This window comes from Carlito syrichta, unplaced genomic scaffold (genome assembly GCF_000164805.1).
Source record: "Carlito syrichta isolate Samal-C Ts95f unplaced genomic scaffold, Tarsius_syrichta-2.0.1 Scaffold78909, whole genome shotgun sequence".
Lineage (NCBI taxonomy): Eukaryota > Metazoa > Chordata > Mammalia > Primates > Tarsiidae > Carlito > Carlito syrichta.
In genome coordinates this window covers 29,491-56,518 of record NW_007023005.1, presented here as the reverse complement: position 1 = coordinate 56,518, position 27,028 = coordinate 29,491, and the positions used below count along the sequence as shown (strand labels likewise).

At 35.6% G+C, this 27,028-nt stretch overlaps 1 protein-coding gene across 1 annotated transcript in view; it reads right to left on the bottom strand.

The window, feature by feature from the left end:
* The window catches only part of SHPRH (SNF2 histone linker PHD RING helicase), a gene marked incomplete at its 3' end in the record, with an annotated part of 68,635 nt that overhangs the window by 33,195 nt on the left and 8,412 nt on the right, over window positions 1–27,028 (bottom strand). The window contains exons 3-14 of the mRNA XM_008054459.2: window positions 25,275–25,404; window positions 22,463–22,681; window positions 19,062–19,140; window positions 18,292–18,442; window positions 15,249–15,357; window positions 14,412–14,668; window positions 12,308–12,964; window positions 10,786–11,037; window positions 9,913–9,991; window positions 4,069–4,232; window positions 3,703–3,959; window positions 2,160–2,281 (exon numbers count right to left, since the gene is read on the bottom strand). Of these exons, the coding sequence (XP_008052650.2) occupies window positions 2,160–2,281; window positions 3,703–3,959; window positions 4,069–4,232; window positions 9,913–9,991; window positions 10,786–11,037; window positions 12,308–12,964; window positions 14,412–14,668; window positions 15,249–15,357; window positions 18,292–18,442; window positions 19,062–19,140; window positions 22,463–22,681; window positions 25,275–25,404 (2,476 nt within the window). The remainder of the gene's footprint in view (window positions 1–2,159; window positions 2,282–3,702; window positions 3,960–4,068; window positions 4,233–9,912; window positions 9,992–10,785; window positions 11,038–12,307; window positions 12,965–14,411; window positions 14,669–15,248; window positions 15,358–18,291; window positions 18,443–19,061; window positions 19,141–22,462; window positions 22,682–25,274; window positions 25,405–27,028) is intronic.

The following is a 27,028-nucleotide window of genomic DNA, read 5'->3' as shown; positions in this document are numbered from 1 at the left end:
TTAAATCGTGGGTTATTTAGAAATGTGTTATTTAATTTCCAAATATCTGGGGACTTTCCAATTATCTTTCTGTTACTGATATCAAATTTAATTCTACTGGGGAGATAGAACATACTTTGTAAGACCTGAATTCTTTTAAATTTACCGACTTATGATCCAGAATTTGGTAAACGTTTCATTTGCACTTGGAAAGAATGTGTATTCCTCTCTGGATGGGTAAAGTGTTGAAACTATGTTGATTAGATCAATTGGTTAACAGTGGTGCTTAAGTTGCTTATGTCCTTACTTATTTTCTGCTCACTTGTTCTATAAATAATTTAGAAGGATGTTGAAATCTCCAACTTACAATTAAGAATTTGTCCATGTCTCATTATAGTTCTATCGGTTTTTATTATTTGTTTTGAAGCTCTAGTCTTAGGTCCATAAATATTTAGGGTTTTTTTTTCTTTAGGGATGACATAACACTCTTTGTTCTGAAATCTACTTCAGAAGCTCCAGTGGTACAGTTGGTTAGTACGTAGTAGTTATACGAAATTGGGGCCGGGCGCAGTGGCTCACACCTGTAATTCTAGCACTTTGGGAGGCCAAAGCAAAGACTGTTTGAGCCCAGGAGTTCAAGATCAGTCTAGGCAAAATACAGAGAGCTAGTCTCTCAAAAAAAAAAAAAAAAACTGAGTGTGGTGGTATGCACCTCTAATAGTTCTAGCTATTCAGGAGGCTGAGGCACAAAGATCACCTGAGCCCAGGAAATTGAGGCTGTGGTGAACTGTGATCAGTGTTACTGTATTCTCTAGTATGGAAAGTGAGATCCCAAATCAAAAAGAAAAAGAAATCTATTTACCTGATAGTAATACAGTGACTTCAGTTTTCGTTTGATTAGTGTTAACAGGATATATCTTTTTTAACTTTTTACATATGTATTTTTAAATATAAAGTGGGTTTCTTATAGACAGCATATTGTTGGATACTGCTTTTTAAAATCCAGTCTGACAATCCGTGCCTTTTAATTGGGATATTTAGACTATTAATTACATTTAATATGATCACTAATATGCTTGTGTTTAAATCTACCACCTTGCTATCTGTTTTCTAACCATCTCATCTGCTCTTTGTTTCCCCTTTGATTTTTGCTGCTTGTTTTTCTTTTTGATTGAAGATATTTTATTAATCCTATCTTTGTTTTGTCAGTCTACCTTCATGTAACATTACACCACTTCATATACAATATAACAATCTTACAACATTATATATCTCCCTTCCACAGACTTTGTACCATTGTTTTTGTACACTTAACATTTACATGTTATAAAACCCACAATATATTTCTTCGTCAAGGACTCCAATACATTAGGCCATGTGAAGTTATCTATATCCTCACTGATGCTCTTTTCAAATTTTCCAGTCTTCATTCTTTGTTTTTCATGTTGGAGAGTTTCTATTGCTATTCTGTACTTCAGCTTTACTGATTTTTTTCTTCTCCAACGTCGAATCTTCTATTTACTCAGTGTATTTGCTACACTGAAATTTTGATCTCCAGAAGTCATGTTTTTAATGTTTCTATTTGACAGGTTTAATTTTTACTCTTTCTCCTACAGAATATAGGTTATATTTTCTCTAGCTTGCTTTAATTTTGTGCATAATTTATAACACTAAAGCTTTACACATATTGTGTATGTCTGTCACTCTCTATAAAAAGTTATGGTCTACAAAATCAGAGTTTTACATTATATACTGTATCATCTTGGTCATCTAAATCACTCCTGGCACACAAATATGAACTTACAAACAATATTATTTTTAAATCAATGAGGAATACTTCCTTGAATGTGTCAAATTTTAACCAATTTTTTTATTTCTGGATGTTTTTGTGTTTACAGTTTTTCAATACTAAAGACTAACAACTTACAGATGAATCTTTGTTCAGATCCTCATTTCCTTAAAAAAGAACTTTTAAAAATGGAAATGTTTGGTCAAAGCATATTTAAACTTTCAAGGTTTTTAAAATATTCTTTGTCCCTGCTCTCTATTAAGTCGAACCTAATTAAATTACAAAAAATAGTATGCAAGAGTCTTTTTTGGGGAATTTTGATTCCTGCTAACATCAACCTTCTTAGGAAGTATTTGAAAGAATCAGCGATAACAAAGCAATCACCTTCTACCTTTAATGATGTGAATGCCTGCTAAGCCATTGAGAGCACAAACTAGCTGCCGATGTGCTTCTTCACATTCAGTTCCACATTTCTTCTGCAAAGATGTCAGTAGCTCTTCCATTGTCATGGTACTAAAAGGAAAGGTAGACTAACTCAAAACCAGAAAGAAATCCTCAGTGTTATTTTAGTGAGAGTCTTACATCACACATGATCAAGAGTATGAGATTCTTCTAGAGCCTTTGAGATATCTTCAGCATTTTTTTCTTTACCTTCATTTTTACCATTATTGCTTCCAACTTAATTACTTCTATCTAACCCTATTAATCTTTAAGTTTTTCCCATTTCAGTCAAAGGGGAATGGAATTAGGAAAATCTTACTCAAATACAAAGGACAACATGATATATTTAAAATACAACTAATGTTAGAATGTAAGACCAAGTCTGAGTCCTAGCATTACAACTTAATTAAAAAACCTCTTTGAACCTGAATACTTTTTTTATTGACTAAAAAAAGAAAACCTTCCAAAGATCAGATCAAATTTCATTTCCACCAGATTCTAACCTTAACCTTTTCATATGCAAACTGCTCCATACGCTAGTTATCCAATTTGTATGTATCTCTTATAAAATTTACTGTTTGCTTTGTATTTCAGAAATCTGTAATTTTTGTCATTTCCCTTATTTACCTGTAATCTGATTAAAGAAAAGAACAAAATCTAATACCTTTCTATCACTTGGACCCCCTAAAATGGTTTCTTCCTAATACCAGCTGCTAAAAACTACATCAGTTCTGAGCCACAGTCTGATTCACAAAAAAATTTCTGGGACAATAGAGTATTATGAAACAAAATCCTTAATGTTTTCAGAAGGAATAATCAAAAAGATATCGTTCGCAAAACTAAAAATAAAATATCTAATGGCAATCTAATTCCTTGATGAAAGAACCAAGAAACACAATAAGAGCAAAAGTCCTTCCTATCTGGAATACAGCTAAAATAAAAACCCTAGGAAAAAAAAAAAAATCCTAATTTTAAAGGAAACATTCAAAACCATGAAAATAATTTTGATGATGAGATCCTCTTTCACAAATGAGGTTCCATACCAAAGGAAAACCACTACACCTTTATTTTTTTATTTTTTTTGAGTTGGAGTCTCACCCTGTCGCCCAGACTGGAGTGCAGTGGCCGCTTCCGGCCACCGCAGCCTCGACCTGCTGGGCTCCGGCGATCCTTCCGCCTCAGCCTTTTGAGTAGCCGGAATTACAGGCATGTGCTACCACGCCCGGCTGATTTTTTTTTATTGCAGAGATGAGGTCTCGCTGCCCAGGTGGGTCTCGAACCCGCGGGCTCAGGCAATCCACTCACCTCAGTCACCCAAAGGCGTGGGATTACAAGCTGAGCCACAGAGCCCGGCTTCCACTACACCTTTAAAAACAACTGACAACTCAGTTACAAGTCTTTGAATGAAATCGCAGGTCAGAAAGCTAATTGCTTAAACAGTGCTTATGATTATAATGTTATCCATTTCAGTATAAGGAAGTCAATAACAAAACCTTTTCTGGAGTGGCAAGAACTCCCCACGAACAGCCTGTGGGTGGCAGCAGGCCTGCCTGAGCCTCAGCAATGGATACAGGATAGAGGTGACAGTTCTTCTGTCCAGGCTGCTGAGCTTCAGAGCCCAGTCAGAAATCTTCCTGAGTTTTACTACCGCATCCTGACAGCACACCTCATGCTGGCGATGATAGAAATGCCTTTCCACTGGAGAAAAGTGAAGCCAGTGGATTTCTTCAGTCTGCGGTGGTATCTGGATCTGCAAAGAAGAAGGAAAAATAGATTTTACATGAAAATTAATCTTCATATCCCAATTGTTTCTTTTTTCTTATAATACCCTTAAGCCAATAAAAACCTATCATACTGACTTGGTCGATCACATCTTTCTTTGCAGATCTCCACATTATCTTGGCAATAAAACTGTAGAGATGCTGAGTATTCTTCTTGCAGTAAGGGCGATAGAGAAGTCGAACCCACCAGTGTCTGACACAGTACGGTTCAATACCAAGAAAGACCACTAACCCAAAAAGATCTGAAAAGAAAAAAAGCACATTGAAAATATTGTTTCTGTATTTTATCACAACTATTTTGAAAAATTACTTCACAAACATTAAAAACACACTGTACTGTTCATGAATTAAAATGCAGATTTTATAGGCTCTTCGATCTGAAATTAAATTCCAATTCAGTTTACATTTATTGAGTATTAATTTTGCTCTAGATTTTGTGTGAGGTGCTAACACATTAAGTTTATAGAACCATTATACAAAGTTTATACTTAATCCAAAAGTATGAAACTACTGTCAGATATAAAACCAAAAACTACTCAATCAAGTGTACTCTATAAGATATATATGAGGGGGATTCCCCCCCAATAGAATTATCTTTTGGAGAGTGGGTCCCTTGTAGTTCATTCGGGATTTGTTCCTCTGGATCAAATGGTCAACCAAAATTTTTATCTGAAAGTTTTGAGAAGGTTGTGCCACTATTTGTGAAAGAAATATCCCAAATTGTGGCAAACAGGTGACTGGTTCTTCCACCACGACAGCATACCTGTCCACACCATGCTGAGTGCTCAGCAGTTTTTTACCATAAATGGCCACGACCGCAATGTCACACACTCCCTATTCACCTGATCTCACTCTAAGTAACTTTTCTTTTGTTTTTCTGGATGAAAAAAGTCCTCAAGGGAAACATTTTGCCAATGTGGAAGAAGTGACCCAAAAATTGCAGAAGCACTAAAAGGCATCAAAATTGACTAGTTCAAAAACTGTTTTAAGCAGTGGAAAAAGTCTTGACAGGTGCACTGCATCAAATGGAGAGTACTTTGAAGGTGACTGTCGTTTAAACGTGCAAGAATGAATATACAATTTTTTATAAACAAATTCTGGGTTTTTTGGGGGGCCCCTCTGTACAAGCAATACCATGCACTGAAACTACAGATACAAGACTTGCTGGGTCAGGAAAACAAGATTTCTAGTCACACAGATGATATGGAGACTATTCTCTGATATAGTATTCCTCATACCTTTTGATCTAATAATTCCACTTCGGGAAAACAAGTCTAAGACAATAATTAAAAATATGAATAAAATTTACTCACACAATGATGTTCATAGCAATAATACAAAGAATGACTCAAACCAAGAAATAAAAAAATTACAGCATCTCCATAAAATAGAACTATTTTTCTTTTTTGATCTAGCATGCTTTGTATTTATTAGCTTTAGAGCATGGTACTTCTTATATATCTCTTTACTGGCCACACTCAATTTTATAGTCTATTTTTTCCCAGCTTAACATATCCTAAGCAGTTTTCCTTGCATTTATTTGTGATGAATTATGGAAAACTGCTTAAGATACAATGTTAAATGAAAAAAACAATATAAGATTATGCACACAGAATGAACTCAAATATATAAACAATTATATAAAAAAGACTGGATATGGTTTTGCCTCCAAATTAAGATTATGGGTGTGGAGGCTAAAGCAACTTCATCTTGGATGCTAATCAGCCATGTTGACTTTTGATTAACCCCTGTTCCAGGAAGGCCCTTAAGAGTTCCAGTTTACTGTTCCTTGAATAAGAACACATACTGTAAATACTGCTCTTAGGTCAAAACAACTTTACCTTATCATACTTCAATTATCCCACACATCTTTTCTGAATTATGTATGCCCTTTTCCTATTATACAAGTCTTAGGTCTGGGGGGAAATGGCATGGGGAACCACTCTCTTGTCGTACCTCCACCTGAGACATAGACATGACTTCTGTTCCTAAGTCTCTACTAAATGTTTCTTTCTGAGAAACTAGATATGTCAGCCTCTTTCTCCGGCCCCTCAGTTTCCAGAGGTTATGAGGGGTAGGTGTGCACAGGCATCTCTTTCATCTATAAGAAATTCTTGCCGGGTTCAGTCTGTAATCCTGCGCCTTTGGGAGGCTGAGGTGAGTGGATTGCCTGAGTCCGCAGGTTCGAGACCCGCCTGGGCAGTGAGACCTCATCTCTACAATAAATCAAAAAATCAGCAGGGCGTGGTAGCGCATGCCTGTAATTCCGGCTACTTGGAAGGCTGAGGCGGAAGGATCGCCGGAGCCCAGCAATTCGAGGCTGCGGTGGCTGGGACTGCACTCCAGTCTGGGCGACAGAGTGAGACTCCAACTCAAAAAAAAAAAACAACAGAAATTCTTCCCTCCCTTCTTTTCCTAGCTCATGCCAGTGTTTCAGATTGCAGCTTAAGGTCACTTCTGCATCCCTGTGTGATGTCACAGAACCAGTTACCCTTTTTACGAAACCTGACATAGTTAGAATTTTCCATTTTACTTACTTGTGAAAGTTATCTTGATTGTAATTTAATATATCTTCTAAAGAATTTAATAAATATATCTTCCCTTCTAAGCTGTAATCTCAATATATCAGGGACCTTATCTATTTTTGCTCATTGTTTGCTATGGTTTGAATGTGTCCTCCAAAAGTTCATGTGTTGGAAACTTAATCTCCAGTGTAACAATGTTGGAAGGTGGGACATAATAAGATGTGACTGGGTCATGAAGGTGGAGCTCTCATGAATGGATTAATGTTATTACTGCAGGAGCAGGCTAGCTACTTATAGGTTTTTTTTGTTTTTTTTTTTGAGTTGGAGTCTCACTCTGTCGCCCAACCTGGAGTGCAGTGGCTGCTCCCGGCCACCGCAGACTTGACCTGCTAGGCCCCGGGCGATCCTTCCGCCTCAGGCTTCCAAGTAGCTGGAACTACAGGCATGTACTACCAGGCCCGGCTAATTTTTTAATTTATTGTAGAGATGCAGTCTCGCCAAGTTGCCCAAGCAGGTCTCGAACTCACGGGCTCAGGCAATTCACTCACCTCAGCCTCACAAAGTGCAGGATTACAGGCTGAGCCACTGAGCCGGGCTTTGAGTTAGTTTTTATATGAGTTCAGCCCCTGGTGCTTCTCTCTATCATGTGTTCAGTTCTACCTCCCACCATGGGATGCCCCTTGCCAGACGCCAGTGCCATGCTCTTGAACTTCCCAGACTCTGGAACTGGGAGCTAAAAAAACTTCCTTTCTTTATAAATAACCAAGTCTGTGGTATTCTGTTATCGCAGTAGAAAAGAGACTAAGATACCACAATATCTCACAAACAAATAAAACAAAAACAACAATAATACATTAAATAAATGCATTAAAAAGTACTTATGTTATTAAAAGTTAACTTTCAAAAAAACTAAAATAAATAAATGGCTACAAAAATGGAAAATAAAAATAAAGCAGAAGTGGAAGTAGCTATCATTTACTGTATTTTTAATATATGCTAGGTAATATGCTAAATCCTTTGCATACTTTATTACAATTAATCTTTAAAACACTATATTTCACAAATAAGAAAAATAAAGCCATGAATGTTTAAGTAATTTGTTTATGGACATACAACTAATAAGCCAGGATGTGAACCTAGGAATGCTTTGTATGTTATACAAACAAATACATTATATAGGCATGGGGTGTGTGGGGTGAAAGGAGTGGGCAGCATTCTTGCCTATCTGACTTTCGAAGTTGATGACATTATTTCAGGCTGCCTATAGAAACATCTAAAGGCGTGGCAAATTAAGGAATGAAAATATCCTAGCCTCATTTCCTTGTTTAATATATGTCAATGTGAAATTTACAAGATCTCTGGGTTACTGCTAAATAATAAATAAGCAAATCTGATATATCTCTATCAGTTGAGCACAATGATTCTAACCTGAGGTGGAGGGGTGCAATTTGGCTTTACAGGGGACATCTGGAAATGTCTAGAGACATTTGTGGGTTATCAGAACTGCAGAAGTACTACCAACACCTGGCAAGTAAAAGCTAAATATCCTAAAACACATAGGCTAGCACCTAATAAAAAATAATTATCTGGCTCAAAATGTCAACAAGGCCAAAGTTGAGAAACTCTGGTTTAGCACAAAAAGAAAACAAATTAGACTTCCACTTCCAAATACAACATAGTAAGTCATGGGCAAGGTAACATTCTCACCGTGTTAACTAGAAGAAAACATAAATACATTGCGAGAATCATAGCATAAAAGATAGCAAAGAGTTATAGAAGTAAGGGAGAAAGGAAACAAAATTCTAGAAAGGTTGCAAAAGCAACCTTCGAAGGGTGACTCGGAGCATGAGAAAACTTTTGGAGTTATTACCTTATTGTGGAAATAGATTCATAGCTATACATGTTATGTCAAAACTTTTCATACTTCACATTTTAAATGTTTAACTTATTTGTATGTCATTTATACTACAATAAACTCAAACAGCTTAATAAAGCTGTTCTTAAAAAGTTACTAAAGAATTTGTTGAATGGTGACAAGTGTTCAAAATACCTGCCAACATCTTATATCCCTAAAAAAAACCTACCCAGGGAACTGAGAAAGTATTGTTCACATTCTTTCAACATTAAAATTAGAAAAAAGTAACTCTCATAGCCATTTACCTTTTTTCTGTACCTATCAGCTAGCTTTTGAGCTGAATAAGCTCTTGCACCTAAATATCTACAATTTTGGCCGTTTCCAAAGGTGAAAGCAGACCACCAAATTTGGTCTTTTAATGAGTCTGGTATTATTCTACAAATAAGTATTCTAATGTAACATTAAAATTATGCAAACACTTACATACTTATATTTCTAGGAAACTTGTTTCCCTCAAAATAATTACCAAAAGCATTGTTGTAATAGATGTTATTTCTGTCTTAGCAGAATAAGTTATCCTGTTGAAAAAACTTGAATTTTCAGAAAGATAATTTATTTTATCTATTTATTTATTTTATTTTAGAGATGTGGGGTACAATTCAGATGTAGGTATACAAGCAGTTATTGTACAGATAAAGTTTGGGCCTCCCTTTGGTCCTTACTTCACCTGGTTTGAGATCAGGTACCCTTATTGATGTTATGTGCCCTCCCCCAGAAAGGTAAGTTTTAAAGGTAAATATTTTCTATCGGACTTGAAGTATATTTACATTTTCTAATTTAACTACATTTTAATAACAGCTTTTCAGGAACTTTATTATATAAGGCAATATTACATTAGTTTTGGATACTTACATTTGAATAAATTTTTTAAAAATGCGGTGTCTACTCTACATAAGAAGTGACAATGAATGAGATCAATGTAGAAACATCATCATAATGTGTATGTAGAGGAGAGGAAAGGATTAGATATAATTTAAGTATCCCAGAAGTGGAATAGAAGAAGAAATAACGATAGATGCATACAGTGTGACATTATGACATTTTAATACTGTGACTATTATAACATTTACAATTAGCAAAATTACAGTCCCACTATTTATGGATCCAGACAATAAAAATCATGGTCCCTATTTTTCTAGACACAGACAACTGAAATTAATTCCCTTTTTCTCCCCAACTTTTCTCTTTTTGGTCAGGTTCTTTCTGTCTTCTGTTCACTTTGGAACTCTGATTTTAATCCAGACCTGTATCTACAATGTTTAGGCAGGTAAAACAATTGTTCGGCTTAAGACAATGGGACCTTTCACCACATATCTGTCCTCATATATAAAAACAGAAAAATCACCCAAATGCCATTTAACAAGGTAAATGATTAAAACTATGAGGAGTATAAATACATATGTCATCATTTACATAGTATTTCAACAAAGAGAAATGAAGGTTCTCAAATACATGCAATGTGTGAGGAAGCCATGACATTACCTTCCAATCCTCTCTGCACCGGAGTGCCACTGATGCACCACCGATTAATCCCACTCAAACGCTGGGCCATTTCTGCAGCCTGATGAGAGAAAAATATGAAATAAAAGACAAAAGAACAACACAGGAGTCAAGTGAACTTATGAAAACAACCTACACTTCTGGTGAGTTTCACCTGCTTTTATTGAACAGTAATCACACTCAATGCTGAATATCATATTCAATGGGCCAACTTCTAGTATAGTAATTGTCATTAGTGGGAGGCCGCCATGCATCCCCTTGAAATGGAGGAGCAGTTCAAGCATACATAGAATGAGAAAGCTCCCTGAATAACTGATACATCCCCTATACTACTCCATCCTCCAGATATGCAAATACATGATTCATAAATTCAGTTCAAGTTACATATAGCCTGGTCAAAGAAGACAGAATAAAGACATATGACAAGCAACAGCTAAATCAAATTCTGTCTTCTAAAGTAGCATTTTCTGTTACCATTTGGTCTCTCTGATGAGGAAAATTGCCGAAGTCAACTATGTCTTAAAGCTATCAGAGCTACATGATGAACTTTCCAGTTAGCAGAAATGCTTATATAAGTTCCTAAACATAGTTTACTTTGATCTGTATCATAGTTAAACTGATATCAAAATGTATATAAGCATTGCATATAAAGCAGTAATCCAGAGTATCAAATAATTCCTAAGGATTAAGTAGCTCATAGCACAACAGAAAAGCATATGCAGTGTTTAATAGTAAACTTTTGTCCAATATCAGTACTATGTGTTAACTATGCTTAAACTACTCAACTATTCAAGTTCCCCTAATTCCTTTGCCCTTTCTTCCTCAGCCCTCAAAAAATTTTGCAGAAATACTCACTTTTACTGCAGGGCATTCAACCATCTGAGCTTCATCAAGGCAGATCCTCCACCACTCCACAGCTACTAGGGGGCTGGGAATAGCCATATAGCGCTTCTGATTCCGTAGGCGACGCCCATCCTCACTATTGCTATGTGGAATATCAACATAGTTTAGTTCTGAGCGAAGGACATCATAGGTAATGATAACTATATCCTGTTCTGCCAAAAAATGAGGCTGTAAAAAGCCATCTTTCTTCACTCCTTGATAAACCTAAAAAATAATCAGAACATATTATTGTAGAAAGGCTCATCAAAAACAAATGAAATAGTTATTCATTTATATCTTGCTGAGCCCTTTCTATTTGCTTAGGACCACACATGCTATGAGACAGATCCCATACCTGTTTAGAGAAAGACAGGTTTTAGTGCAGAAGATGAATAAAAGAAACAATGTGAAAGGAAGTGTAACAGAAGTAAAAGTGATAGGATCACAGTGACAAGATCAATTCTGTGGTGGAGAGGGTGAATTCACAGAGGAGTTACAATTTGAGATATATCTTGAAGAACACACAGGAGTTCTCATAGGTGAAGAAAAGGGGAAAAAGACTGTATATAGGTAGGTAGACGGAATCAACAGCATATGTGAAAACACAAGGGTATGAAAAAATAGAACAGTAAGAGTAATCCTCACAAAATGTGTTTTATGTTTCACACACTGTGCTAAGCATTATCTCCAAACTTCAACAATTCTGCCAGCAGTTGATATTCCTATCCCACATAAAAGAAATATAAAGTCACTTGCTCAAAACTGATGGAGCTAAGACTCAAACTAAGGTTTATCTTCCCACAGAAGGCAAAAAGAATTCCTCAACAGCAAAAATGTTTTAATTATTACTGTATTCTCTAAGCCTATGAAAGTAGATTAAATATAGAAAACCTTCAGTAATATTTGCATGGAAAGAAGGAAGAACAAAGGTAGTGAAGAGTACTAATATTAGTACACAAAATGACACAACGGCCACTTACCATGTACCAGCACTATATGAAATCATCTACTCTTCACAAGTCTGGGACTGGATGTTATTTTCAGAACTTAGTATAGTTCCTGGCACAAGATTGGTGCTCAATAAATATCTGATGAATCAGTAAATTCTTATTTTCCAGGCTTGAGGTAGATTCAAGAGCTAAGAGGCAGCAGATCTGACAAGTAGCTACTATTACACAAGCTGCACTGGATTAAATTTCTCTCTGATAGCATAAATGCTTACACCAAGACTTCTTCACTTAAATGATCAATCATTTTAAAAAAAGCACTCACACCTTTACACTTAAATACTTAAACTTATGAAATTCTGATGTCATAAAAGATAAACTCTTATATTTCTTTGTCTCAGTTTCTTTTCAAACTCTGATTTCATATTACTATTATATCATTAAGCTAATTTGGGGGATAAACAACAAAGTAACAAAGATTTCAAAACTATCATGAAAAAGCAAGAATTTATATTTTCCTCTCTCTCTTTAGCCCCAAGTGGCCTTACCAACACTCGAAGAGATGATGACCTTACATGCCTATTGATCTCATCTACCCACTGGTGACAGATGGAACTTGGAGAGATGATTAGAGTTGCTCTTGTTGATACTGGTTCCATTGCAACAAGGCAATGAGGGCAGTAAAAAGGCTTAATCTTCAGATTTTCCTCTTCATAATTCACACATTTTGCATGTTGCCACAGGTGACAGTTGAGGCACTGAACACGAGGCTTACAGTCCATCTGGTCAAGTTCACCACATATGCACTCAAAACGATAATCAGAGGTGTTATAAGGACTCAGAGTGTCAGAATGTGGCACATCACTACCAGCAGGGTTTAGAGGTTCAGGATAGTCCTTTGGGTGAAGTTCTTGCTTGAATTCAGAGACACATGTACTTTCAGACACAGTAACATCAGTAATTCCACAGTCACCGGTAGCTGGACAGTGACCTTGCAAATCGGGATTGATGTTAGGTTGACTTTTTCCTTTTTTTGTGGATGGAACAGGCTTTTTCTTCAATTTACTACGATTTCTCCTAGCCTTATAATAATAATAGTAAGGATCATCATCATCAGAGGTATTTGATGGCAAGTATTCAGAATCTGTATCCTTGTTCCCTGATTTTCTAGATTCTTTCTGAATTTTCCTTGGACTCCCTACTGCCTATGAAAAAAATAATACTTAGTTTATTTCATCACAGTTACATTTCTAAAATTAAACTCCTGACTTTAAGTAAGTACTTTACATAAAAATTCAGTAGATAGCCTTTACCTTTTCCCTGAGGAGAGCCACTCCTGGTGTGGCTCCCAATCTGTCCTTTTAAGAACCCTGATGGTAGTTTACAGATCCTAAAACAAAAGGAATGCTCTACAACTGCACATGCAAGATTTGGAGAAATTAAAGATTAGAAAGTTAAAGAGAGCTAATGACATTTTGTTATTAATTTATTTTTTTGTATAGTATGCCTAAATTAAAAAGATTAGTTCCTTAAAGTACTACAAAGTAGGGCAATTACAAAAATACCAAGTACTAAAATACAGCATCCAAAGAAAGCAAAACATTCTACAGGTTACTGCAATTAGCAAATATAGTCCTTTCTTTTTTCTGTCTACTTGTGCCCTTTCTTGCAATTATTTATTAAACACCAATTCTGTACCAGTAGTTGTGTCAGATGCTAAGGACACAAATATGAACAATATTTGACCCCTGGTCTCAAAGGGGACTACTGGAAAATTAAGAAAGTAAAAAGTAAAATAATGCCATGGGAATGCCTAGCAGGGGTACATAATATAGTGGGAGTGTGATGGGTAGGTAGGTGATAGGGACAGCTTCCACCAAGTGATATCAGAGCTGAGGCTGAACACTTAACATGGAATCAATGGCTTTAACTGAAGGAAATTTTCGGGTTTTGGCAGCAGCAGAATTACTAATAGCACAGAAGTTCACTAAAGTTATCTATACTACCTGCGGTTAAGACTGGAGACTCCCTTTCTGCCTGTTGTTTTTTTCAGTGGCCAAGCTGGTAGCTCCACCTTTTGACTTATTGTCACTGTCATTAGTCTTTTCTTGACTTATGTTTGCAAATATTGTAACTATTTTCCTAAAGGCAAATTGAAATCAGTGGCCCAAGAGAAGCAGTTTTCTAACAAAAGGCAAAAATTTTTACAAGATAATAATATGGGGAAAATGAGAATTTATACAAAAGACTTTAAAAATATATTGAGTACTATGTAAACTTCAGGTATTATTAAAAAATCTGAACAAACTTTTTAACTGCTGCCAGCAGTATGATAAGAATAGAGAAAACACTTTAAACTCTATAGTATGTTTAGACTACTAATTTTATAATTCACTCAATAAATACTTATTGAGCACTTGTTATGTGCCTAGCATTACTCTCTGGGTTTAATGGTAACCAAAATAAGGTTTTTATATGCATGGAGCATATATTCACAAAGTAGAAAACATATGTCATGGCCATATGTGTTTTCCTAATTGGTTTGTTTATCTTATGACTATAACAGCTTCAGTATCAGAGTGGAATCTGTCAACTTATTCTTTAAGGTATCACATATATGTACTTAACAGTGCTTAACTTAAGCTGTGTTACCTGCTTTTTTGTTTTATCCCATATATCCTCTTCCTTGTAATTTTTTCCCAGTGTAAACGTTCCAGAAAAACCATGGCCTTTGATCTGTTTCACAAGGCCTTCGAAAATTAAACATTTCAGCATCCGTTTCAAAAGACTCCTGTTCCGTTGAACATCGTATCTATATATAGAACTGACATACTTATAGATGGAAAGGATGGAAACTCCTTTTTTCCCATTCATTTCTTTCACAGCTGTCAGGATCATCACACGTGTAGCTAAATATAAAATAAGCTAACTCAGTCAAAATAATTAAAATGAAAAGAATAAAATTTGGTTAATCTTAATCTGTACTGAGGACTGAATTATGAAAAAAAAATCAAAGATTTCTTGCAGTATAGTGCCATTTTGAAGAACATGTAATACAAATTTACCTCAACACATTAAAAAACATATGACCATAACAGAAATAACTTAAGAATTATTTATGCTAAATTGTTAATCTTAAAAAACAACAATCATTACAATTATATTTTAAAACCTCTTACAATTATCTAAGTATATGCTATCATTAGTAAGGTAAACATTCACTTACTGACAAATAAAGCCTGGTTTAAACTGTAAGCTAAAGAAATTTAAATATAACAGACTCGGTAAGAACTATTTGGACCAAGTCAAGCAAAAGAATAAATCTTTATTTTTGTTAAAATATTATGACTTGCAATTGAATCTATTTTTACAGATCATATGGAATGATAAAAACAATTACTCATAACAAAAAGATATCTCTAAGGATTGCAAGAAATATAATAAAGATCACTGTAAAAAGGTATTTTCTTTAAGAGATGTCATACTTACGGGGACATTGAACTTTTTCTTTTGGCTCAAATTCCATATTCTGGATGTCTGTCTCTTTTATTTTTTCTCCCAAAGAATGTGATGGAATAAAGTAATTTACCACTTTTCCCTGATACAAACAACATTCAGTAATCACATAGTGTTTTGTTTTCAGTATACAGAATTGCTTATTAAAATTAAGTCTCCTTCTAATAAGGAAACACATTAACAGTTGCAAAAAATTACAAAAGGCCACATATGCTATAAACATACAAGGGGGACCCCCAAAAATCAAAATTTATAAAAAATTGTGTATTTATTCCTACATGTTTAAACTTCAGTGACCAATAAAGTACTCTCTGTTTGATACACTACACCTATTGAGACACTTTTTTTTCACTACTTAAAACAGTTTTGAACTTGTAGATATTGAAGCCTTTTAGTGCTTTTGCCATTTTTGTTTCACCTCTTCTACATCAGCAAAACGTTTTCCTTTGAGGGCATTTTCATCCAGGAAAACAAAAAAAAGTTGCTCGGAGTGAGATTAGATAAACAGGGAGGATGGAACGCTGGGGTCATGCCATTTTTGGTCAAAATCTGATGAACATTCAGTGTGGTGTTGGTAGGTGCATTGTTATGGTGGAAGAACCAGTCACCTGCTTGCCACAACTCAGGACATTTCTTCTGCAAATTGTGACACAACCTTCTCAGAACTTCCAGATAAAAACTTTGGCTCAAGCCGGGCTCGGTGGCTCAGCCTGTAATCCCGCGCCTTTGGGAGGCTGAGGTGAATGGATTCCTGAGCCCGCGGGTTCGAGGCCCGCCTGGGCAGCGAGACCTCATCTCTACAATAAATCAAAAAAAAATCAGCCGGGCATGGTAGTGCATGCCTGTAATTCTGGCTACTTGGAAGGCTGAGGCGGAAGGATCACCAGAGTCCAGCAGGTCGAGGCTGCGGTGGCCGGGAGCGGCCACTGCATTCCAGTCTGGGCGACAGAGTAAGACTCCAACTCAAAAAAAAAAAAAACAAAAAAAAACTTTGACTCAGACTGTTTGATCTGAAGGAACAAATTCCGAGTGTATTACACAAGGGGTACGCCCTACAAAAGATAATTCTGGTTTTTTGGGGTTTCCCCCTCATACATATTTTATTTCTTTTTTCTTTATAAAAATGGGCTCAGCCGGGCTCGGTGGCTCAGCCTGTAATCCCGTGCCTTTGGGAGGCTGAGGTGAGTGGATTGCCTGAGCCCGCGGGTTCGAGACCCGCCTGGGCAGCGAGACCTCATCTCTACAATAAATCAAAAAATCAGCCAGGCGTGGTAGCGTGCGCTCGTAATTCCGGCTACTTGGAAGGCTGAGGTAGAAGGATCGCCGGAGCCCAGCAGGTCGAGGCTGCGGTGGCTGGGAGCGGCCACTGCACTCCAGACTGGGTGACCGAGTGAGACTCCAACTCAAAAAAAAATAAAAATAAAAAATAAAAAAAAATGGGCTCTCTGGTCGGAAGTGGTGGCACATGCCTATAATCCTAGCACTTTGGGAGGCCAATGTAGGCAGACTGCTTGAACCCAAGAGTTCGAGATCAAGCCTGTGCAACTTGCAAAACAACATCTTTATAAAAAAAAAAATTAGCCAGGTGTGGTGGTGCCCACCTGTAGTACCAGCTACTTAGGATGCTGAAATGCAGGATCACCTGGGTCTGAGCACTGGAGGTCAAGGCTGTCGTGATCATGCCACTGTACTCCAGCTTGGGAAACAGAGAGACAGAATAAGACCTAGACTCAAAAGAAAGAAAGAAAGAAACAGTCTCTCACTTTGTTGCCCAGGCTAGAAGGTAGATGGCAGAGGCACAATTACAGTGGGTTAAAGCAATCCTCCTGCCTCAGTCTCCCGAGTAGTTAGGATTACAGTGAGTACTATACCCAGTTTTTTTCTTTTTTAATTTGTAGAGACAGGATCTTGATATTATTCAGGCCGGTCTTGAACTCCCGGCTTCAAGTGATCCTCAAGCAATGGCTCCCAAAGTGCTGGAATTACAGGTGTGAGCCACTGTGCCCAGTTTCCTCATTTTTTATTTCTGAGTTTACAGCTAGCTATCATTTATAACAATCGTGTACATTATCTTAAATCACCTAAATGTTACATCTGAAACTCCTGAAGTTAACTTTTAAGTTAAGGCATATTTAAATATAAAATTAACTCATTGCCTTTATTATATGAAATAACTTGGAGTTAATATTGAATGAGTAGAAAATCCCAGAAAAAGTTACAGATAGTTAAAACTATATATTTCAAGTCATTTTTCTACCCCCCAAAAAGTATTTTTTTCTATTCCCTACTCAAATTTGGAAGATGAATTTTTGAAAACTAGCCGCTATTGAAAGAGATAACATTATTGCTAAGGCTGTGAGTCTGGTGGGTCTGAGAAGTAATTAATTACAGCTATACCATTAACCAGTAACCTCTTTTCAGCAAGATTTACTGTACTGATTTCAGATTTCATCACTGGAAAATATGAGCCATACATTATATTTGCCTCAGTAGATTTTTTTTTTAAAAACTCTAATATTTACATTTTTACACACCATTACATACTTTGGTACAAGGACTTTGAGCCTATTTCATTTAGCAACCTATTTACTAAGCTACTTAATTCTTTAAGTTCTAATTATTAGGCTCTAAGATTTCTACATCTGAGATTTGTACAATTTTTAAAAATGGCTCTTAAAAATATTTAGTGGCAATATGGAGACTAGTAGTGACAGAACATGTGAAAAGTCAAGAGTAATTTCGTAAAGGAGTTTCTCTGCCAACTAGAAGGAAGCTTGGTAAGTGACTGCATATCCCTTTCCTAGTTGACAACATAATTAATGGAAAAAAAAAACCTACTGGGTCACAAACATCCCATTCTCTGTGCCCACTTGAAGTTAACTAACCACGAATATAAATCATTAGCCACAGAGTGAACAGAAAGTGATGACTTAAGTGCCAAGTAAATGTTCAACATATGATGCTTTTTGAGAACATACGTCCCCTGCTTTACTAAGCCCTACAGTATGCCTCCTACCTCAGGAAGAGTGAGAGCATCTTGTTTGACATCTTGTCGAGTATGTGTCAGAATCAGAGCCAACACCTCCACTGTCTTTCCAAGACCCATCTCATCTGCTAAGATTCCACCAAGCAACTGTAGCCCAGAATTTGGGTACTCACGAATGATGCTAAAGGAAAAAATAAGGAAAATATATCATAGGAATGTAAGCAAAAACTATACTGTCCTTAATTGCTTTTCCTAGAGAGAATTGGAAGCAATGCATAAAGTCTAAGTTTAAAGAAACTATATTTTAAGGTAAAACAATTCAAATCCTAGATTATGAATATAGGAACTGAGATAACCACAAAACAGCCTGAGCTAAAAATGAAGTCTGCAGAAATAAGAGTGGTCATTAAAAGGAAACATGTCTGCTTTCTTCCTACAACCTTTATAAATGTATGAATTTTAAAAAAGGGGAAATAAATACTGATTCATTAATTATGTTTAATGACTCCTAAAAAAAACTGGCCTGTAATAATAACGTTTTTAACTTACAATAAAAATCCCTTCAAATATTGATAACTAAGCACCTTATATGTATTATTTTGAATTCATTTGCTGAAAAATGACAAGTACTATTAATTCTAAGTCTATCCTACCAATAAAAACGTTGAATAAGACTTTAACTTAGTACTCCTTCATGAGGTACTGTCAAGGTTAAAGACATATGCATAATAACAATTTCATACAGTTTTTCATTATATTTATTTTTTAAATTAAGGATATATAAGAAAGTTTTTCCTTACCAGCCTGTGTATGGATTATAGTAGAGTTTCAAACCCTCAGGGGTAACAATCTCTCGCCATAAGAAGTGCAAGCCACTTTCTAAAGAAAAATATAACCATAATAACAAGTTTTTGTTTGTATGTTTTCCCTTCCGTCAGACAATCACATTAAAATAAAAATAAGTGAACAGTCAGGATACCCTGGGATACTAACACCCATATTCTTGAGGTACCTCATTCAGGAAAAGCCACCATACTTAGCACATGAGTAAAAAGCTAAAGATCCCTTTTTTTTCTTTTCTTCTGATTTTTTTTTTTTTTGTGGGAATCTCACTCTTTCACCCAGGTTGGAGTGCAGTGTTGCATGCTTATGACCACTGCAGCCTTGACATGCTGAGTTCAGGTGAGCTTCAGCCTTCCAAGTAGCTGGAACTGCAGGTGTGCACCACCACACTTGGCTAACTGTTTTGCTTATTGTAGAGATGAGGTCTTGCCATGTTGCCCAGGCTGGTCTCGAATCCATGGACTCAGGCAATCCTCTTGCCTCTGCCTCCCAAAGTGCTGGGATTACAGGCGTTAGCCACCGTGTCTGGCCTGATACTAATCTTTAGCTTCCTTTGCTTCAGGCACAAATCCATGTCAGTAAATAATAAAAAAGAAAAGCAAAATACAGCAAATTATAGGGAGTAATAGGAAAACGAATACATATAACTAGCTCTTACCTGATAAAGAAAAGTAGCTTTTCTTTTATAAATCTTTCAATAAATTGCATGAAATCTTTGCATAAAACACATATGCTAATGGGTATTTACCTGAATTAGACCTGACTTCTTCTATGAGTCTGAGAGTGGGAGGAAATGGTTACTTAACTGAGAAAAAATTTTTTTTAAATGGTAACACTAAAGTACTGAGTTTGTTTCTACTGGAACCATCCACTATCTTTCCCCTTAATAGTTTAATTTGTTTAAATAAACTGTCAAAGAAGAAGCACATCTATTCACCAGGAAAACGGTAAGTAATTTTGTGTTGACTTTTTTTTTTTTTTTTTTTTGAGTTGGAGTCTCACTCTGTCACCCATACTGGAGTGCAGTGGCTGCTCCTGGCCACCGCAACCTCGACCTGCTGGGCTCTGTCGATCCTTCCGCCTCAGCCTTCCAAGTAGCTGGAACTACAGGCATGCGCTACCATGCTCGGCTAATTTTTTTGATTTATTGTAAAGATGAGGTCTCACCAAGTTGCCCAGGTGGGTCTCGAACCCGCGGGCTCAGGCAATCCACTCACCTCAGCCTCCCAAAGCGCTGGGATTACAGGTTGAGCCACCGAGCCCGGCTTGTGTTGACTTCTTTAATGATTACTAGGTGAAGTAGGAATATAGAAACATAGTATTTATAAAGTAAAAAAACTAAAAGATAAAAAGCTTCCATTTATGGGAACCATAAGGGACAGAACTGTTAAATGACACATGGGGATTTAGTCCACAGAATCTAGTCTGCAGACAAAAAAAGAATGAATTACTGATATACACATAATGAAAATATCTCAAAAATATGTTGAAAAAAGCAATCCCTGCCTCACAAAGTGTACATGTATTATGATTCCGTTTATTGTCCCATGAAAAGGTACGACTAATTCATGGTGACAGTGGATGCCTCCTGCAGGGGTTGAAGTAGAATAAATGACCCAGAATGAGGGAAATTCCTGGGGTGATGGGAATATTTTACTAGTATTGCCTGATAAAAATTTAAGTAAGCTATATATGTAATTTTAAACTTGTAGTAGTTATTATAGTTTTTAAAAAAAGGAACATGGGGAGTTAATTTTAACAGTGTATTATATTTTTCCAAATATAGCCAAAATATTATCATTTCAATATGTAATCAATGTACAAAAAAGTATTGCTATTTTACATTCTTTCTTTTTTGGGATACCATTTGAAATCTGGTATATATTTTAAATTTACAGCACATTTCATTTTGGACAGCCACATTTCAACTCTCAAGAACCATATGTGTCTGGTGGCTACTTTTGGGACAGTCTAGTTGTATGTCTTAATTGGGCTGCTAGTCACACAGATACATAAATTTGTCAAGTCTCATCAAACTGTGTCCTTAAGATCAGTGTATTCTATGGTATGTAAGTTATGCTCCAATACAATTATTTAGCTACAGAAAAAAAAATTCCTTTTTATAGAGAAAAAAATCTAGTCTGTGGGAAACTCTACTAACAATTTCTTTGATAAATAATTACAAGGAAGAAACTTGATAAGAAATAGGAGATAAAACCTATGAATTAAAATACACTGTCAAGCAATCAATTCCATCTGGTTCTAGATTTAAATTGTGTGACGGGGAGGATAGAGAGAGGAAGAAACAGAGAGAGACAGATGGGGAGGGATTAAGAAAGAGGGAGAGAGAAATAGAAAGGGAAAGGGAGGGAGATCTGGTGATAGTGAAGACTTAAAAGGTTTTAAAATCCATTATTTTACATATGTGTGTGTATATATCTATATTGAAAAGACCCTTTTTCTTTTAATGAAACAAATATTAACACATAAAATGATATACATGGAATTTACTTCAAAATAAGTTAAGAGTATGGAGGCAGGGGGAATGGAAATAACATTGACTATGAATTGATATTTATTTAATTTTTTTTCTTTAATCCTCAATCCCTTCTCACCTTCCCCAGTTGATATTTACTGTCCAACATGAAAAGTTTTAAAAAATGAAGTTTGTTAGATAAGAAAATGTAAACTGAACACATGGGAGAAATAAGAAAGAGCAAGTCACCATAAACTAAAATAAATCTGTATTTAAAAATGAGAAATATCAACACCTTATTTCACAAATTCATGTAAAAAATATCATCTTTTGCCCATCCCCTTAAAGATAGAAATAAAGAAGTGGAATAAATGCCTCTCATAAAACTACTACTTGGGTAAAAACATGGCAATAGATGACATTATTTAAATTAAAAAAATGCCAAATCTAGGAAAATTAGTCATATAGAAATCTCCCACTTTCATAAATTTGTTTTCTGTTGCTAATATTTGTCATCAAATTGTAAAAAGTTTCTTGCATGTGATTAGCAAGATTCTCATCTAATCAAGTTCTAAAAGCAATTGTTAGTTGAAAAGGCATATAAATAAATTCCTTGGTTTTTAAACACTCCAATCAAGGCAGGCTTTATTTTGGTAGGAAAAACCAGTACAGACTTTTACAGATGAGGAAACTCAGAAATAAAATTTTTCTGGATTTCAATTTTCAAGAATTTCTTTACAAATTATTTTGTTCATAGTAACATCTTGTATCCTATCTACCTTTTCAATATGCGTGGTTTAATGATCAATTTCCCCTGGCCCTAATTATTTCTCATATAATCCCTGTAATCAATTTGCCTTTCTTTAAGCATCTTATACTTGCCACCAGCAGGAGTGCTTCTGAAATGCTCTTGTTGTAGCATCCAGTTGACAGCCTCGCTTTGGTAGGGTCTCAACACAGGGGTCAATGCAGGATGCTGGACATCCACTTGGATAGACTGTGTTTCTTGCTGATGTGTTTGCTTCACAAAGTGATACAGATCATCGATGTCCTGTCCCTCTGGCTCGCTCTCTGAGTCTGCTTCATCTTCTTCCAACACATCTGTACATCAAACAACAAATGCACTCAAAATGCAATTCACCTTTTGCAACTACGAACAATTCTTATTCTAAGGCGATATGATGTACCCGCCCAACACTAGAGTGTTACTTAGTGTATTTTATAACTGGAAGGCCCTATCCTTAATTCTTCACTGATCAAAAATATACCCATCCATTCTTCATGATAGTTCAACTGCTTATTTTTCCATGGCATTGTCTTTTGTTTTTCCTGGTTGGAACTCCTTCGTGTTTGAGCAATACCTTTATACTTTGAATATATAGTACACTGTCATTTATCTGGTACTGTAATCATTTGTATGTATTTGTCCCTTTCCCAGTGAGACAAAGGTGAAGTCTTTTGTTTTTGTAGCCCCTTAGAGAAGCTGACACATGGCTTGCCCATTGAGGATATTTAATAAACATATGAGGAATTAAATGTGAATATCATTTGTGGTTTATAAGGGAATAACTTATTTTACTTCTACATTTCAACATAAAAAATCCACAAGCAGACACAATTTTTTTATGTCTAATTAAGACAAGGATTTTCATTTTATTTCTTATACTAAAAAAGGATAGGAATTTGGTAGCAGCATCAGCAAGTTATAAGACAAGTAATTAAGCTATTAATGCAAATTTGTAAAAAAAATCAGATCCAGAAGACTCCTGCTTACGATAATATAAAAAAAAAAACCTTAAACAAATGAACAAACTCCTTTCAGATATAATGATTCCTTATTAAAAACATAATTCTTTCAAAATGAGAAAGTATAACATTTATTTCTGAATTACTTTCAAAGAGGCCTATACACTTCTATAGGACATACTTCATACATTCTAGAACTAAAAGGTCACAGTAAAATATACACAACTTACTTTTTTTCAGTAAAAAATAAGCCATGTAAAATTTTCAAAACATCACGATTAATGCATAGTTATATGTCTGGCTATTTCAGACTGGTACTACAGTAATATAATCTAAGATTAATAACTAAATTTGAAGTTTGCCTTAAAAATGTTTTAAGAAGTACAAATTATAAGATTTTTAAAGGGAAGAATTATGAAATTCTATCAGTTTTTAAAACTCTAAATGTATTTAATGGCAATCCTACTCCTAAAACCAGAGATTTTCCTTCTTCAAAGTGTCTAACTTACAAAATGATTTACTATTATTGATCATATGAAGCATTGCAAAGAATACACTATATTATGGAAATAACAACCAAGGTTAGAAAGCGATTTCACAAACATGCCAGCATGAAAATGTTCGATAATTTGCAACTGAAATATTGACCCACCATGAGCAGAATTTGGAAAATTTGAGCTATTTTCCTAGTGTTTTATTATCTATCTATCTATATTCATTTATTCATTCATTCATTTGCTTATTTATTTATTTAGAGTTGGGAGTCTCATTCCATAGCTCAGGTTGGAGCCATTTTCCCAGTGTTTTATTATTTATTTTTTGAGTTGGAGTCTCACTCTGTCACCCAGGCTGGAGTATAATGGCACGCTCATGGGCATCCCAGCATCCACCTGCTAGGCTCAGGTGATCCTTTCACCTCAGCCGTTCAAGTAGCCAGAACTACAGGTGCACACTAGCACGCCTGGCTAATTTTTTGATTTATTATAAAGATGAGGTCTCGCCAAGTTGCCCAGGCTGTTCTCGAACCTGTGGGCTCAGGCAATCCCCTCACCTCAGCATCCCAAAGTGCTAGGATTACAGGCTTCAGTCACTGCGCCTGGCCATTATTTATTTTTTAAATGTATTTTATTTTTGAGTCAGCGTCTCACTGTTGCTTAGGTTGGAGTGCAGTGGCATGATAATAGCTTCCACAGCCACGTTCTGCTGGGCCAAGGTGATACTTCCATCTCAGCATCCCAAGTAGCTGGGACTATTGGCTCATGCCACCACACCTGGCTAATATTTTTGTTTATTATAGCAATGAGGTCTCACCATGCTGCCCAGGCTGGTCTTGAACTTCTAGGTCCAGACAATTCTCTCACCTTGGCCTGCCTACGTGTTGGGTTTACAGGTGTGAGCCACTTGTGCCTATCTCATTTTCCCAGTACTGATGAGCTATGCCAAGTCATGCACACTCTTCCTTGGAAGCCAGTGGCAGATAGCCCTAAAACTGTAGTCCTAAATAAAATCTTAGTAAGAAACAGAGTAAAGTTATCTGGCTTTTATGGGAACAAGAATCTTGAAATTATTTGTTACAACTGCAAAGGAGAGGTAGGATAAACACCAGCCAAGAATATCTGGCCATGACAAAATAAAAGCCCAGGAATGATATGCAAAAATTCCAACCAGTTCAGATTCCTTTAGGTTCTGCCTTTTGGATTGCATATTGACTCTGCAAACATTTTTTTAAATACTTACTATAAGCTAAGCACAGTGTGAAACAAATAAACAAATTATTATAAGTGGGAGCACTTCAGATAAGTATAATTTACAAATGGTGATTTTAAAGAGGTCATTTCATTTTTATTACTTTTTAATAGTTGTTTTTCTGGTTGTTAAGTCTAGGAGTTAGAGAAAAAAGTCCATAACTCCTAAGTAATAATAATTTTAAAGTTTATTTTAAAATTACCTGGAACAACAATATTATATAACTTTTCCATCACTTTCTTCATGAGCTGATTGAATTTTTTCATTCTTGAATTTGCATCACTCAAAAAGTCTAGTTTTGCTAGGCCAGCTTCCAAAAGATAAATTCCAACCTACAAAGAAAAAATCAACGTGAAAATAGTTTTAATTGACATTTACCATTCCTTATGAGTATACAGGGAAAATAAACAGCATCACTGTTCTCAAAGGTAGTCACAGTATTTGCCCCACAAACACCAAATATGTACTTGCCAAATCTTCCCCACACATTTTCACTATCAATAACAAATTCATTGTACAAACTAAACCTAAATGCCTACTACGTGCAACGAACAATTCAAGTTGCTGGGGGAAAAAATTTCCCAACTGAAATAAAGTCTGAGAGAAAATGTGACAAGAACATCTAGTTCTACCTAGCATATCAATAATTCCCAAATCAGATGAGTATCAGAATAATCAGTAAAGTCTGTAAAAATGAAGATTCTTTTTGAAGATTATGACACAAATGCTAGGATTCCTATACACAGTAAGGTTTCAGCATCCTTATTAGTGAATCAGGCACTAATGTAAAAGAAAACAGATATTGGTTAATGTTAAATATTTGACTCTAGTGAAGCAATGGGGAGGAAGTTTTACAGCTGAAATACTTGAATTTGAATACTGGAATTGATATTTAGGAACTAAATAAATTGTAGGAAAAAACTCAAATTTTTTTGAACCAAATGTTCTCATTTATAAAATGGAGAGAAGCCAAGTCTAAACAATATAATTTTAAAAGTTTCTAATGGTAGACGCCCCATAAACTTTAGTTCCTCTCATTTCACGTGATTATGCTGGACCTGAGTCTCTAATCATGGAAATTCTCACATGCTTTAACTAAAGAACAAGAATCATAACATCACCATTACAGAGGGATGAATGAAAAGATTGTATTTCATTATTATTCGTACTCTGCCTTGAGCTTGCCTGGAGACAGCTTACTATAGTGGCAGTAATTAAATATTTATAAAAATCAAGATCAGAGGAAATAGAATAGATTAAAACTTGATTTGTAAGGGAGGCAAATAGAATACAGATATACCAGTCTTATATACTTGAATTCTTATATACTTGTTATCACAATTTTGGCACTCACAATCAGTAAAAACCAGGAATGCTTGGTTACACCGTTTCAGTGCCCAGGGAAAAATTAGTTGTAATCTAATACTTCTAAACTTTCTCCTTTCTTTCAGTTAATTCTGAAAATATAACTAGGGTTAATACAAGAAATATATTAGAGATTGCTTTCAGTTAAATGACAAGAAATTAACATTTAAAATTTCCTTTCATGTTTTAGCATGAAGACATATTAACCTGCTTCATAGTTTACAGAGTACAGTTACAGTATCTCATCTGATTATTAACAAGGTAAGAAGAACAGGTATTATTTACATTTACATTTCATAAAGAAGCTGAAATTAGAACACTTAAATGATTCACATAGTTATTTGGCAGAGCCTGAGATGAATTAGGAATTTATTCATTCGTTTACTGAGAATCTGTTAGGTACCAGGTATCTTAATAGGATGTAAGGATAAAAGGCTTCATTATCAGCAAGGAGGAAAGATGTAAAATGTAAGTATACTAAAAGTGGCCAAGGCAAAAATAAAAATACGCATTAGGTACTCTAGGGCAAGAGCACTTAACATGCAGGAAAACCCATGGATTTAAGAAAAGATCTCCTAGAGTCGGGTTCGG